This window comes from Cebus imitator, unplaced genomic scaffold (assembly GCF_001604975.1).
Source record: "Cebus imitator isolate Cc_AM_T3 unplaced genomic scaffold, Cebus_imitator-1.0 Scaffold82, whole genome shotgun sequence".
In the NCBI taxonomy this organism is placed as follows: Eukaryota; Metazoa; Chordata; class Mammalia; order Primates; family Cebidae; genus Cebus; species Cebus imitator.
The window spans coordinates 5,285,401-5,302,054 of NW_016107397.1; the positions used below are offsets into that span (position 1 = coordinate 5,285,401).

Consider the following 16,654-nt stretch of genomic DNA (forward strand, 5'->3'; position numbering starts at 1 on the left):
AAAAAAAAAAAAAAAAAAAAAAAAAAGAAAGTCCTAACTCCAAATCTGACTGTATCTGGACACAGAGTCTTCATGAGGAGATGAAAGTTCAGTGAGGTCATAAGGCTGCGGCCGTTATCTGGCAGGACTGTGGCCTTGTAAGAGGAGGAAGAAAGAACTCTCCCTCCCTCCCTGTTCGCCATTGTGACGACACAGCAGAAGGCAGCTGTCTGCAAGGCAGGAAGGAAGCCCTCACCAGAAACAAGAACCTTGATCTCAGACTTCCAGCCTCCAGAACTGTGAGACAATTGCTGCTGTGTAAACAAACCAGCCTATGGGATTTTGTTAAGGCTGCCAAGCAAAGACAACTACATAGCAATAAAAAGTAATGAATCATCAGTAAAACAAGGCCATATCTCAACACTACTGCTAAGTGAAATAAGCCAGACTCAAAAGGTTGCAGAGACTAGACAATGGACATTTCCATTTATATGACATTCTGGAAAGCACAGAACTATGGGGATCAAATACATCGGTGTGTATCTGGGGATGGAGATGGTGGGAAGAAACTGACACCGAATGTATACAATGGAATTTTGCAGGGTAATGGAAATGTTCTATATTTTGATGTGTTAGTAAAGATTAACAACTGTAAGCATTTGTCAATTCCTAGAACTGGACACCCACAAAAGGTGAATCTTATTATATGTAAATTAACTCAGTAAACCTGACATAAAAGTCAATGACCTTACCTGGTAAATCCTGATGATGTAAGCTAAAAATGACAATGTTTTAATCTGAGCAGCAATGAAGTCAGCATACAGCTCCTTGTTGTAAAGCTTATGTTGCCTGAATGAGAAGAGAATACAAATATTAGCTCTCAATTTTGGGTGATGTTAGTATTAATTAAAAGACTGTAACAATGACAAAGCTCAAAAGATTGATTCACTTCCACAGAGACCCAAACGACACAGCAGCAATAGCAAAGGTGTCTATACTTTTCATGCAATTCCAAATAACAGAAAGTTTTAAGGGAACATATCAAACAGCTCTCCAACCCATTTCATAGCTGTTACAACGTGAATCCCACAAAGCCAGGGCCAGGCCAGTCCACTTAGTCAGCAGAAAGAATTCATGTACACCTGCAGAGTGCAAGACCCAGACTAGGGCTGTGGCGATGGCCAAAGAGGTTTCCTCCTCAGATCCTGCCCTCAAATGACTCAGCCAGACAGGCTGCAAGTCAGGCGAGTATGTGAAGATGGTCTCAGGAGGAACATTCTTAGGTTTAAGAAAGGCTTCAAAGGATGGACATAGCCTATCTGGAGATTAAGGCTGATGGGGAACCAAGGGGATAAAGAACATTCTAGCACTCATGCTGAACAACCAGCAAGAAGAAAGGCTTGAAGGTGAGAAAGGCTTGCATATGCCATAGCTGTTAGTGAGCACCGTAATGCATGGCGATATTTCTAGTTTACAACACACCAAAATACAGGATATTATCTCATCTTTCCAAATTGAGAACCAAAATAGCTACAACTGTCATCACTGAAAACACAGGTTCAGAAAGTCAACAGTGCATACAATTTTACCATAATTTTATCACTCATAATTTTCCTGTCTTAAGAATGAGAACAGCAAGTGTATTTTTACTTGGAATTCAGGTACTGTGGCAGCTGGCTACAGTGACTCCTTACCTGGCTTGTGCAGACACCTGAATGGCAATGGTGTTCATGATCAAGGGCACAAACTCAGCAACAACATTGTGGATGTTCAGTTTGTAGAGCTAAAGGCAAACAAAACAGATTTTTACCATCTACACTCTGCTATGGCAACAAAATCTGGCATACCAAAGAATCATCACATTACTGAGCGTGTATTATACACCTTTTTTTGCCCCAGATGTCAATTTTCTCCTAAAATAAAGCAGCCCAAAACCCAAGAGACTAATAGGCAATACACATACCTGATACATTAAAACAACAATAATGGGCAATTCTGCCAACACTTTCAGAGAAAGTGATCCCCTTGGAATGATGGAATGCTAGAAGACAGAAACGGGTAGAACCCAGGTTACCACTGTGGCATTTAAAATGGCCCACTGAAAGAGAAGGGAAAACAGTGACACCTTTTTGTAAATATTTGTCACAAAAGATCCAAACTATGTTGAAAACAAAGTATGTAGAACTATCATTTAATATAAAAGTTTTCATATTTTCTTTTCTGAGATGGAGTCTCACTCTGTTGCCAGGCTGGAGTGCAATGGTGGGATCTTGGCTCACTGCAATCTCCATCTCCTAGGTTCAAGCGATTCTTCCACCTCAGCCTCCTGACTAGCTGGCATTACAGGCATATGCCACCACACCCAGTTAAGTTTTGCGTTTTTTTAGTAGGGATGGGGTTTCACCATGTTGGCCAGGCTGGTCTCAAACTCCTGACCTCAGGTATCTACCCATCTTGGCCTCCCAAAGTGCTGGGATTACAGGTGTGAGCCACCGCACCTGGCCTAAAGGTTTTCATATTTTCCTACATAATCATTTGTAAACACTACAGGAAAATATGTCAAAACTTGGAGATTTAAATCACCTGAGACATTTTTAAAACAAAGGGCTATGATTTTATTTATTTAAAAGAACCGCACAAAGTACAATTTACCCAGCAGTTTTATTCACAGGTATTTCTAAACAGGCAATGCTTATGATATAGAAAAGTTCAACAGTCCTAATATATAAGGACTCATGAAACAACGAAAATGTTAGGCTCCAAATACAAATGGGCAATGGATATGGACAGACAAGGAAAAAAGAAAATACAAAGGAATGATACTCAGAAAACGAATTTCTAACTTAAGAACAACAAAAGGAAAGCTTTATTCAAAGTTTCTTGTTCATTCTAGAACTGAAACACTCTGCACAACCATTTTGGCAAAACAAACATGGTAATATTCTTAATTCTATCACAAAAATTGTCATAGTAAATGCTCAAAACATGTTACCTATGTGGCAGACACCACAAATATAATGTGATATGTTACCTGCGGACCATGCCAGCATTACCTTCACAAAGTCCGTGAGACAGGTTTTTCAGACAACGAGAGGAAAAATAAGGTCAGAACGCAGGCTCATTAACTTGCCTAGAGTCAGAAAACCTCAGTAGGTGGGGCCGGGACATTGTACTGGAGCGCTCTGTCCCAGAGCCCACACTCTCAGTCACTCAGCTATATGCTTTTATCTCTAGTTTAAGGGACTTTATTAATGTCAAAAGACTCAAAGCTAAGGGACAGTACAGAGACCCCACGCCTGGTCTGCTGCTCTTCCCAGTAGGGTGGATGATCCTGGGTTTCGACAACAACCTTATCTTTCTATCCTGGCATCAATGACACCCAACAGGTCACCTTCACCCCTCCCATGCTGCAGAGAAAGACCAGTGATGCTTTGCCAGGCACACACATTTGTTTATTTGTCTTAAATGCCTCCACATATTTAAGGGGAAAAAAAAGAAAAAACTTAAATGGTTTAACAGGCCAGTATCTTAACTATAGGAGCCACGCGTAGAAACAACTCAGTAGCAAAACAGCAGAAACGCTTACTGTTCGAGTCTCGCTGTCCTCACGCTCCGGGTTGGCTTTCACAGCAATTGTTGTTATCATACCAACCATTTCTGGGGGAGGCACTGTGTTCTCGGGGATCACTTGAGGGTTCTCAAAGTAGCGGTTCTACATAAAAATAGAAACATTTTTTCCTAAAGTCAAACCCAATAATCATTTAAAAAAAAAAAAGGCAAAAAAAAAAAAAAAAAAAAAAACCTGACTCTTGGGTAGAAAAAACCAGAATGTTCTACATGTTTATACTGCACCACCTCCACAGTATTTGGACTCGGCCATTCATTTTCCAATGCCCTTTAAAGCCTAAACCAACACACACTAGATGTTTACTCTTCACACAGGACCAGAAGATGATATGACAGGGACCATGTTCCACACCTTCAACAAGAGAAAGCCAAAGTTTGCCTAAAAGTATTTTCTACTCTTTTTTCCCTGGCTAATAAATGATGAAATACAAACAATATTACATTCCTACCACAGTTAGGTAGGAAAGAAGGCACTGCATCGTCTTGGGAAGAAACTACAGGCTGGCAGTCCCCACTGATTAACTTTTCATTCTCTAAATAGAAATCAGGAGGGAACAGAAGCAAAGCACAGGAAATTTTTTTCTTAAGACAGGGTCTCGCTTTGTGGCCCAGGCTGGAGTGCAGTGGCACAATCTTGGCTCACTGTAACTTCAGATCCACCCCCGGCCGGGTTCAAGTGATTCTCCAGCTTCAGCCTCCCAAGTAGCTGGGATTACTGGCACACACCAACACACTGGCTAACTTTTGTATTTTTAGTAGAGATGTGGTTTCACCATGTTGGCCAGGCTGGTCTCGAACTCCCAGCATCAGGTGATCCACCTGCCTGGGCCTCCCGAAGTGCTGGGATTGCAGAGGTGAGCCACTGCACCTGGCCAAAACACAGGACATTTTTAAAAGCCAGGACCTCACTGTCATCCTTCGCTCTCAGCAGACTTTAGGTTTCATGTTCAACAAAGCAGCTGCCTGTGGAAAGCAGCACTCAGGCTCTGACAGGAGGGCAAGTGGGAGGACTTGACAACTCAAAGTCACTGATTTTAAGTTTTATACATTCTCCCCAGACTAAAATCCTTTAAATGCCAAGAAGAGCCCATTTTATCCTACATCAACTTAAAAACTTTTTAAAGACTAAAAAGAAATCTTTCGGCTGGGTGCAGTGGCTCATGCCTATAATCCTAGCACTCTGGGAGGCTGGAGTGGGTGGATCAGCTGAGGTTGGGAGTTCAAGACCAGCTTGACCAACAGGGTGAAACCCGTCTCTACTAAAAATACAAAATTAGCTGGGTGTGGTGACACACTCTTGTAATCCCGGCTACTTGGGAGGCTGAGGCAGGAGGACTGCTTGAATTCACGAGGTGGGGGCTGCAGTGAGCTGAGATGGTGCCACTATACTCCAGGCTGGGCAGACAAAGACTCCGTCCCTCCACTCCCAAAAAAAAAAAAAAAAAAAAAAAAAAAAAAAAAAAAAAAAAAAAAAAAAAAAAAAAAAAAAAAAAAAAAAAAAAAAGAATTATGATTGCCAGAAGAGTCTGGAAGAAGCTATTCCAAGCTGGCAAGAGTGTTTACTTCTAATAAGCAAGGAGATGAGGAGATTTTCTTCTTCTACTCCACAAATCTGTACATTGTGACACTGCTTGTAAAGAGTTCTTAACAAGATAGAAAAAAATGTTAGTAACATTAAAAAACACTGAAAATATACATCACCTCCCAAAAAGTCTTTAATCCTATAAAATCAACTACCTTTAAAATTCACAAAGTAAAAAACAAAAGCAAAACCTCCATGTCAATGGTTGCTTACAAGTAAATGAATCATGAAAATGTTTTTTCCAAAATTTCTATAATAAAAATATATTGCCTTTATGTACCAAAAAAAAATAATAAGTTAAATAGAGAAACTAAAAAAGCTAATTTTTTGAATGGCTGACTTACCCAACTAGCTTTTAACTACCACTAAACATTCCCCATTTTAAAACAGTACCCCTCTCCACACACTATTTCTTCAACCCAACTGTTCTAAAGTCTCTTTGGAATAAGGAATAAACAAATGTAACTAATAAATTAAAACCATAGTAAAAACATACCACTACTTTTGGAAGCTCCTTATAAATCTGTTTCACAAAATCCAGAAAATGATGAATCTGAAAAAAAGCAGACATTTTCATTATAGAAAGATATTCATAAACAGAAAATACTTATTATAAATAAGAAAAGTTAAAATTGTCTTACTAAATAAGAACGGTAAGGAAAATGATGGGCTCAAGATACAAACAGGCAATGGACGTGAACCAAAAAAAAAAGTTAAGTAAATATAAAGGACTAATGAACAGAAAACAAGTTTCTGATTCAGGAAGAGCAAAGAGTTGAAAATTAAAATAAATGCCAGTTGCTGCCTTTCAAAAAATAGTAACACACAATGCTTAACAGGATGGAATAAAAGACTCTCACACACTGTGGGACCATAAACTACTGAAACCTTTCTAGAAATCAGTTTAACACAGGAGCATTAAAACTTGAATGCCTTTGCCTCGGTAATTCTCCTACAAAGCTAGTCCATGAAATTACTGGAACTGTAAACAAAGGTATTCCATAATAGCCATTAAGTTAAGAAATCTGAAATACCTTTTATACCAGAAATAAGGACATCCATAAGAATACTATGTACCCATTAAAAAATAATTGTGGCTGGGTACAGTGGCTGACGCCTATAATCCCAACACTTTGGGAGGCCGAGACTGAAGGATTGCTTCAGGCCAGGAGTTTGAGACCAGCCTGGGAAACAAAGTGACACCCTGTCTCTACAAAAAAAAATTTTTAATTAATTTTATAGAGAATTTGTTATGACTGTGAAAATGCTTACACTTAACATGAAATGATCAAGCTATAAAATGTTATATACAGTATTACCACAGTTAGGTAAAAAATATACAAACAAAAACATTACGGTGAGAAAAAGGAAAGAAAAGGCTGGGTGCAGTGGTTCATGCCTGTAATCTCAGCACTTTGTGAGGGTGAGGCGGGCAAATCACATGAGGTCAGGAGATATAGATCAGCCTGGCAACATGGCGAAACCCTATCTCTACTAAAAATACCAAGAAAAAAAAAAATTAGCCAGGCATGGTAATGGGCGTCTGTAGTCCCAGCTAACTGGGGAGGCTGAGGCAGGAGAATCACTTGAATCCACAAACAGAGGTTAGAGTGAGTGGAGACTGCGCCACTGCACTCCAGCTTGGGTGACAGAGGAACACTCATCTCCAAAGAAAAAAATCAAAAGAAAAGAAAACCATCAAGACACGAAATCCTGTCTTTGAGATGGTAGGAACCCTATTTCATCTTTGTGCTTTTAATTTCTATTTCAAATAATTTATAATTTTAATAAATAATAAATTTCTATCTTAAATCATCTGTAACAGGCATTTACTTAGGTTACCATCAGAGAAGATATAATTATGGTAAATGTATACTTGCTGTTTACCGTATAGGTAGATGCCAATCACTGTGCTAAGAACTTTAAATTTTATATCTTATTCTTCAATTAACATTTTAAGGATGAACTATGATTTTCCTCATTTCACAGAAAAATTTCCAAAAGGTTACAAACTTAACCAATGTCACATAGCTACAATTGCAGAGTTGAGATTCAAACCTGGCTCTGACTTCAGAGCCCACATCTTAATCCTTGTACAACATAAAATGACTTGCATATAATATGTGTAAATACCAAACAACCCAAATAACCTGTTGGTTTGGTCATTTAATACACCTCAACTACTGAACCAATTTAGCAAAGTATTGATATATACTTTTTTTTGTTTTTGAGACAGAGTCTTGCTCTGTCTTGCAGGCTGGAGTGCACTGGTGTGATCCTGGCTCAGTGCAACCTCCGCCTCGTGGGTTCAAGCGATTCTGCCGCCTCAGCCTCCCAAGTAGCTGGGACTACAGGCGCACACCACCACGCCCAGCTAATTTTTGTATTTTTAATAGAGATGGGGTTTCACCATGTTGGGCAGGCTGGTCTCGATCTCTTGACCTCATGATCCACCTGCCTCAGCCTCCCAAAGTGCTGGGATTACAGGCATGAGTCACCACGCCTGGCCAATAAATCAATTTTTTAAACCACTGTTGAACTCATAAAGAATTGCCAATACATCCAAACTTAGACTGTATTTCTATACTTAAAAACAATTATGTGTTCAGTCAACTTTAAGAGAGCAAATAATTTCACAGCAGAAGGAACATGCTGACATACTTTATAAATGCTATCAGGATTTTAAATAACTTACTTCTTGTGTGATCGGTGGCCTAAACTGTTTATGTAGCTCAATAATTATTCTTAGACAAATAAGAACATTTTCTTCATTTTCCGTCTAAAAAAAAAAAAAAGATTTAAAGAAAGTTACACTTCTAAGGACTCACTTTAAAGATTAAAGGCTAATTTTCTAAGCATTTTCTGCACACACACTCTCCATCAACCAACTTCTATTGGATTTGCTGAAAATTCATCAGCCCAGAGAACACAGTTGTCCCAGGCAGAAAGCTTCTGTGCACCTCCAGGGAATCCCACCAGCCAGCTCTGCAGGAATAACCTGAACAGGGGCTGCGCTGGCCTTCGTGGCAAATGGCACCAGGGGTTAAGAACTTCATGGCCCAAATGACACTTTCTATTGTTAGAAAATATTGTGAAAAGGCCAGGAAAGAATTATTGGGCAAGCACCAGGTACTGATGTTAGAAAATATTGTGAAAAGGCCAGGAAAGAATTACTGGGCAAGCACCAGGTACTGATGCTTACAAATGTTCTGTGAGGATGGGGTTCCACCTACACTTGACCTGTGAGGGTGCAAAATCTCAGAGGAGTTAAGCAATGTGGCAGACACGACACAACTACAAAGTGTTCCAGCCAGGACTGAATCCAAGTTCATCTTTCCAAGGGGCCCAGAAAACAGAACTAAAATCTAACTGCATCAAGACTAAGAGGGTTGGGCATGGTGGCTCATGCCTATAATCCCAGCACTTTGGGAGGCTGAGGCGGGTGGATCACCACAGGTCAGGAATTACAGACCAGCCTGGCCAACATGGAGAAACCCCATCTCTACTAAAAATACAAAAACTAGTTGGGTGTGGTGGTGCACACCTGTGATCCCAGCTACTCAGGAGGCTGAGGCAGGAGAATCACTTCAACCTGGGAGCTGGAGGCTGTAGTGAGCCGAGATCGCACCACTGCACTCCAGCCTGAGCGACTGAGTGAGACTTCATCTCAAAAAAGCAAAACAAAACAAAACAGACTAAGAGAAGCAAAAAAACAATTTTGAAGGTACCAGTTGGATTCATCTCAAGAATCTGAGATAGTCTCTATGAACATCTACTAGGTGTGACATGCTTCACTTGAGATACACACAGAAAGAACAACAAAAGTCAACCATGCACTTGGGAGTCTGTGGGCCGGCACCCAACTCGCTGTCTACAGATTTTTCAAAGGTAACTACTACATCTAGCCAATTCCTCAGTAACTCGAAACAATGATTTTCAATTAAGTAATCTTTCTCAGTTGGAAATGGGGGAAAAAGGACATTAAGAAAAATTTTTACTCATGTGACTCAGAATTTGGGTGAAAGATAAAACAGTTGTATAATTCTGAATTTTACCATAAGAAAAATCAGTGAAAGTTTTGCATATGGCTATACGACAAGAGTTAATTCTCAAAGGTTACCTCTAAAAAGCGAAACATAACAGACAAAACATTTTTTGTGTGAGGACGAAGATGTTCGTTGGTTGGTATTCTATGAATTATTTCAAGTACTAGCTTCCGCAGTTGCTGCCAAGAAAAAATAAATAAATGTAAGGATAAAAATACTTCCAAGGGTTCCAAATTAACTATTGTACATTCTGCAAGTGTCACACAGCTATTTACACCCAGCACTAGGAACAAATCACCACACTACAAAATAGACCCAATTTTTGAAACAGCCCTGAACTCCTGAAATGTAACCAAAAATAAGTACTGCAGGTGATCATTTTCAATATTTCTACGACTGTGTATCAAATCAACTAAGCCAAATTTCTCCTCTTCCACGGCTTATCAGTAACTCCAACAGGACAGTGGTGTATGAACATGGAGTCCATTTAAGATAAAAGAGAAAAACACTGTAAGATAAAAAAACACTGTAAGATAAAAGAGAAAAACATTCTAAGGGGAGAATCTCCCCTTACGATCTCGGGTTAGCTCCCATAATGCTATTGCCAACTACCTTGGGCCCAAGGACTACTTATATCATAAGCTGTACTAAGTTTCTGTGATTCTGCCGGTGGAGCTGAAAACTAAAAAAGGTCAAATTTGGAAGGTCTTGCACTGGTGTGACATAAAAATGATTTACTAGTAAGCAGATATTATGGGAATTCTTTTTAAAGTTATTAAGAGCTACATGCTGAAATACTTAACAGAAAAAGTGGTATAACGGGACTATTTCTAAATGATCAAGGCAGGTAGGTGTGAACAGTATGTTGGGGGAATGTGGATAAAATAAAATTAACTATGAGCTATAATAATTGACATTAGGCTGGGCATGGTGGCTCACACCTGCAATACCAGAATTTTGGGAGGCTGAGGAAGGAGGATCTATTAAGCTCAGGAGTTCAAGACCAGGCTGGGCAACAAAGCAAGACCCCCATTCTCTACAAAAAATTTTTTAAAAATTAGCCAGGCATTGTGGTACATACCAGTAGTCCCAGCTACTGGGGAAACTGAGGTTGGGTGATCACCTGAGCCCAGAATGTCATGGCTGCAGTGAGCTGTGATGGCACCACTGCACTCCAGCCTGGGTGACAGAGTGAGACCCTGTCTTTAAAAAAAAAAAAAAAAAAAAAAAGGAATTGATATTAATAAGATAATAAGATTGGAGTTGGGCAATAGGTATGGGAGGGGTCATTCCTTATCGGGAGCACATCTGCCAGGAGCTCTCGACCTGCAAGAGGGTTCCAACTTGGATAGGGGGGTGCGCGGAAGACAAGGAATGATAGATAGATGGGGTCTGGAGGGTTGAAAAGCATATGCTTTACCAACAACTTTATTCGTGTTCAGGGTCAGTATATATATCTTTTTTAAGTATGTGTCTACGTGAGACAAAGGGGTACAGAAAGTTTTAAAGTAGAAAAATCAACATCATAGGGTAAGAACAATGGAAAGGTCAGATACACAATTAACCGGAACAGGCAGTCACACTATCTCATCTAGGGGCAAGTCATTTAATTAACCAGAACAGGTGGTCACACTATCTCATCTAAGGGTAAGTCATTTATCTTCTAGAGAAAATCAGCGTCATAAAACATGACTTAGTAGAAAACTCAATTATCACATAAGTAAAACAGGTCTTAGTAGAAAGCTCAATTATCGTACACAATGCATCTCATGACTGCATGGCCATCTGGCGAGTGCCCACAAGTTTAACTTTAACCTAAGTCTTTCTCTGTTCCTGCTTTCTGATAGCTCGACTGCCTCAACTGGAGACATTGTGTCTGGGCTCGAGCCCTCCGCATTGTGAGGCCCATTTTCGGGGTGCCTCACACGGCAGCGTTCCCCACAATTCCTTCTTTTGTATACATTTGCACTGGACTATAATAAACAGTGTTCACACATACATCATCAGTTGGCAAATGTGAACAATTTAAACTGTAAGAGAAGGCCTAGACAAAATCAAACCAAGACATGTAACTGAGGAGGCAGCAGTCCCGAACAAAGTTACCCTTATGTGACAAAACCTCTCATTTTTAAGTGGAACTGGAAGTTTTCTGAGTTAATTCGTAACTGCTCACGAGCCCACAGCATCCTCGTCTTCTCACTGGTATTTTTTGACATTACCTGCGCTGGTTTCTCCTGAAGAAACTGAACTTCTCCATCTTGAAGAAATGTAAGGAATCGAGGGATGATATGTTCCAGGAATGTAGAATACTGAGGAGATGACGTGACATTCTAATTGTGCCAAAATAAAGGAAAACACCATTCAGTTACGTGTACGAACATTCATTTCAAACTCACACATTATAGTAACTGCAAAGGAATATAAAACATTTTAGCCAAAAGCAAATTTTTTGTTCTTGTATTTTTAGTAATAACAATTTTAAATTGATTGTATTTCTGCAGTCCAATTCAAGAGAACGAAATGCTAACTTTTACTATTAAAATTAGAAATACCAATGCTTTGGAAAATGTTGAACCTGGAACCCGTTCCAGCTTGGCTCTGACACGATCTAAGTATGAAACCTCTACGAAGTTATTTAGCTTCTAAGTCTCAGTTGTTTGATCTAGAAAGTGAAGAGCCTAAGCAAACTAATATATTAATTAGATGTAAATTATGTGCTAATTCGATGTATATTAATTACATTATAATCTAGGCTAATCTATTGTTGATCCTAGCAGTGATTTTAAAAGAAAAACAGGGGCTGGGCACGGTGGCTCATGCCTATAATCCCAGCACTTTGGGAGGCCGAGGCGGGTGGATCACAAGGTCAAGAGATCGAGACCATCCTGGTCAACATGGTGAAACCCTGTCTCTACTAAAAATACAAAAACTAGCTGGGCATGGTGGCGCACGCCTTTAGTCCCAGCTACTCGGGAGGCTGAGGCAGGAGAGGTGCTTGAACCCAGGAGGCGGAGGTTGCGGTGAGCCCAGATTGCGCCATTGCACTCCAACCTGGGTAACAAGAGTGAAACTCTGTCTCAAACAAAAAAAAAAAAGAAAAAAAGAAAAAAACAGGAAGGGCTGGGCACTGTAGCTCAGGCCTGTAATTCCACCACTTTGGGAGGCCAAGGCAGGAGGATTGCTTGAGCCCAATAGTTCAAGAACAGCCTGGGCAACATAGCAAGACCCCATCTCTATAAGAAATTTTAAAAACAAAAGCTGGGCATGGTGGCATATGCCTGTGCTGTGGTCTTAGCTACTCAGAAGGCTGAGGTAAAAGGATCACTTGAGGTAACCTGTTAACTGCAAGCATACTAAAAAGGAGAATAAAGTCTCAGAACCTCAAAAAGGTCAGATATTTAATCCAGATAGCCGCATGTCCACACTCAGAGCCCTGACCCACATGCTTGTTCCTGCAGGTTCACAGACTGCCCATGATTTCAGCCTCTCCAACAAACCTGCCAGAACTATGTTGCCTTAGATCAGTTCTTCCAATAAAAGCAGAATGCAGGCTTATCCTCTTCTGCCTCTCACCTCTTTATATATATACTTGTAAATAGCTTGTCTTAGCAGCTTGGGCAGAAGAGAAAGTTCTTCAGCTAGATTTCTAAATATCTCAAGATATTTTTTCTAGCTCGGCTCAAGGCAACAAGTCCTTAAAAATGTCTATTAAAAAAAAAACTAAAATACTATCCATTACTACAGATAGTAGGGTATTTGGTTCAATCCCACTAGTATGTCTTTAATGTTTATTAATTCAAAAGACCTTATGGAGGCTCAGAAACATTTTCTCTACTGTTCTTTTTTTTTTTTTTTTTTTTTTGGGACGGAGTTTCGCTCTTGTTACCCAGGCTGGAGTGCAATGGCACGATCTCGGCTCACCGCAACCTCCGCCTCCTGGGTTCAAGCAATTCTCCTGCCTCAGCCTCCTGAGTAGCTGGGATTACAGGCACGCGCCACCATGCCCAGCTAATTTTTTGCATTTTTAGTAGAGACGGGGTTTCACCGTGCTGACCAGGATGGTCTCGATCTGTTGACCTCGTGATCCACCCGCCTCGGCCTCCCAAAGTGCTGGGATTACAGGCTTGAGCCACCGCGCCCGGCCTTCTCTACTGTTCTTAATCTTATCTCTGTGAGAAAGGTTTTATTAACCTCACATTAAAAAAGAGAAATGTTGGCTGGGCTCAGTGCGTGACACCTGTAATACCGGCACCTCAGGAAGCCAAAGCAGGAGGATCACTTGAGCCCAGAGTTCAACCAGCCTGGGAAACACAGCAAGATCTTGTCTCTAAAAAAGAATTAGCCAAGCATGGTGTCTCCCACCAGAGTCCCAGGTACTCAGGAAGACCACGTGAGCTCAGGAGTTCAAGGCTGTGAGCTGTGGTTATACCACTGTACAGCAAGACCTTGTCTCTTAAACTTTTTTTAACTAAAAAAACAAAACAAACAAAAAAACAATAAAAATCGGAAATGTGATCCTTTTGTAGTTTGTAAGTCTGATGATTGGGATTTCATGTTCACGTGTGAGATATCTCTCTCAAACTTTGTTACAATGTCAGCACATTACCCATATGATGTGAAAAAAATAAATAACAAATGTGACTTTCACATCTATCTGTGAGACTAACTGGTACCAAGGTGAACCAAAAAGTTGGGCAAAATATGAGATAACTTTTTTCAGGGGTTGGATTTGTGGGGGAGAAACCCCGCAAGTGCCGTGGCAAGGGTCTAAAGCCTCAGCCTGTTCTTATGTAAATACTGATTTAGAAAAGAATTCGCAATATAAGCACATAGTTATTCCTTTATATAATCATATATAATCTTATAGTTATTTATAATCATAAAGATAGATAATATAACCTTTATTTTGCTAATGATTATCGGGTTATGAAGCATGGAACTGGGGTGACATTGTGAACAAAGTGCTCCTAAGGCAAGATGCTCTAAGCCCTCTGTCATGCCCACATAAGGGCTGCTGGAGGGCATCTCGGCTCTGCAGCAGCACCAGCGCTGGCTAAGTGCCTGCTGTTTAGCCGGCTAGGGAAGGAGATGTCCAAAATGGCTGAGACGCCTCCTTCCTCGGGGGAGTCAGGAGAAAACTCCTGCTCTTCCAAGCTCTTGTGGTAGGCCTGGCAGCTGTCAGGAAAGCCCACAGACATCTGGGGGCTTAACTCTCTATGTGATGCTGTGCTTCAGTGGTCATGTCCATGTCCACTTTCACACTCCACTTCTGTGCCTGGTTTCTCTTTTTCTTAGAAGATAAGAATTAATAATAGTAACATATCTTAATGTCCTTGATATTTCTGACAAATATGCGAAGAGTGCTGACGCGTTAGGTTTTCTCCTCATCTCAGCTACTTGAAAGACCTGGGCCCCTACCTCCAAGGCATGTGATTTACTTGAGCCTATCACTGACCACCATTATCTCATCCTACCCACCCTGCCCCCTGCTTTGTACTCAATAAAAGTCAGAGTGTCCAGGAACTCGCGGCCACTGCTGGACTCTGCACTTTGGTTGGCAGTGGACCTCTGGGGCCCAAACTCTCCTTTCTCTTTCTCAGTGTCTTGTGTTTTTTATTTCCACAGTTTCTTATCTCCACACCAGCAGGGAGGGGCTCACAGGACCCTGATTAGGGGCAGTACTGGAGCATGACTCCCAGGAGAAGGGAAATTCACACACTGAGCCCCATGACCACCATGGCTCTCTGCCCAGGTACAATTTTCCAACTGGGGTTCAGCAAGCTGGGTGTAAGTGGGGGTCAGCGCCTGCTGAGCTGAGGAATAAAATCCTCAGAGTTCAGGGTAGCTAAAGTGGCTGGAATCTGCAGGGCACAGCACCAGAGAAAAGCAAACGACAGAGCAGGGGAATGGGAAGAGTCTCCAGTGAGGCCAGCTGAGGGCTGGACTGCACATACACAGGGTGCCACTGCCTGAAGCTCACCAGTGTGCCTGCTTTAAGACAGAGATGGGGCCAGGAGTGGTGCCTCGCTTGTAATCCTAGCACTTTGGGAGGCCAAGGTGGGCAGATCACTTGAGGTTGGGAGTTTGTGACCCACCTGGGCAACATGGCAAAACCCCATCTCTACTAAAAATACAAAAATTAGTGGGGCATGGTGGTGCACACCTGTAGTCCCTGGTACTCCAGAGGCTGAGGTGAAAGGATCACCTAAGCTCAGGAAGTTGAGACTGCAGTGAGCTGTGACCACATCACTGCACTCCAGCCTAGGTGACAGAGGGAGACCGCCTCAAAAAAAAAAAAAAAAAAAAAAAAAAAAAAAAAAAAAAAAAAAAAAAAAAAAGACTGCAAGATGAATGAAGATACCATACATCTAGCAATGTTAGAGGATGCTGATGCAGGATTTCAAGCCTAACCAAAGTGCAAAGACCTACTTAACATCTTGACAACATCCCAGACCTCAAGACCTCACACATACAGCTAGACCATGTCCTAGAGTAAGGCCTATTCTAGACCAGCCCCAACAAAGCCTAAAATCAACCTCTGATGAGATCCATAGGCAGAATCTGGAGGTTGAATTCTACCAAGTTAGAGACCAAGGAAACACCTTGGGCTATCCACAGATTCTCCCCACCAAAGCATAAAACCAAGCCTACACAAGTTCAGTATCAGCTGGTAACTGAACTGCTGATGACGATAAAATGTCAATGTTCTTCAGAGGGAGATAATAGGATCTAGAGTCCCCACAGTATCACACAGATAATATCCACTGTACAGAAAAAAAATTACTAGATTGTTGGGCGCAGTGGTTCACACCTGTAATCCCAGTACTTTGGGAGGCTGAGGAAGGAGGATCACTTGAGTCCAGGAGTTTGAGACCAGCCTGGGCAACATGGTGAAACCTCATCTCTACAAAATATACAAAAGTTAGCCAAGCATGGTAGTACATGCCTGTAATTAAGTAGTCCCATAGTCCCAGCTACTCAGGAGGCTGAGGTGGGAGGATCACCCGAGCCCAGGAGGTTGAGGTTGCAGTGAGCCAAAATCACACCATTGCACTCCAGCCTGGGTGACCATGAGATCCTGTCTCAAAATATATAAATAACCAAACAGGGAGAGAAACAGGATAACGTGTCCCACAGCCCATAGAATTTGACCTTCATAGAGCCCAAATGTTGGCTTTAATACATGAAGACTTGAAAGGAGCCCCTATACAGTAAATATGTTCAAAAAATAAAAGAATATGGTCTTAATAAATGAAGATGAGGAATCTGCAGAGAAGTGAAATCTATAAAGAACCAAATAGAGGCCGGGCGCGGTGGCTCACGCCTGTAATCCCAGCACTTTGGGAGGCCGAGGCGGGTGGATCACGAGGTCAAGAGATCGAGACCATCCTGGTCAACATGGTGAAACCCCGTCTCTACT

The 16,654-nt window shown here is 41.3% G+C and overlaps 1 protein-coding gene and 1 non-coding gene across 2 annotated transcripts in view; one reads left to right on the forward strand and one right to left on the reverse strand.

Moving 5' to 3' along the window:
* LOC108307871 (transformation/transcription domain associated protein) overlaps nt 1-16,654 on the reverse strand; it is a 135,415-nt gene that overhangs the window by 114,176 nt on the left and 4,585 nt on the right. The window contains exons 4-11 of the mRNA XM_037740396.1: nt 11,454-11,564; nt 9,309-9,413; nt 7,884-7,967; nt 5,685-5,741; nt 3,566-3,691; nt 1,943-2,020; nt 1,674-1,762; nt 732-828 (exon numbers count right to left, since the gene is read on the reverse strand). Coding sequence (XP_037596324.1) covers nt 732-828; nt 1,674-1,762; nt 1,943-2,020; nt 3,566-3,691; nt 5,685-5,741; nt 7,884-7,967; nt 9,309-9,413; nt 11,454-11,564 — 747 coding nt within the window. The remainder of the gene's footprint in view (nt 1-731; nt 829-1,673; nt 1,763-1,942; nt 2,021-3,565; nt 3,692-5,684; nt 5,742-7,883; nt 7,968-9,308; nt 9,414-11,453; nt 11,565-16,654) is intronic.
* On the forward strand, nt 13,749-13,850 carry LOC119472037. The gene has a single exon (XR_005201133.1). It is a non-coding gene; the product is annotated as a small nucleolar RNA U13 (small nucleolar RNA).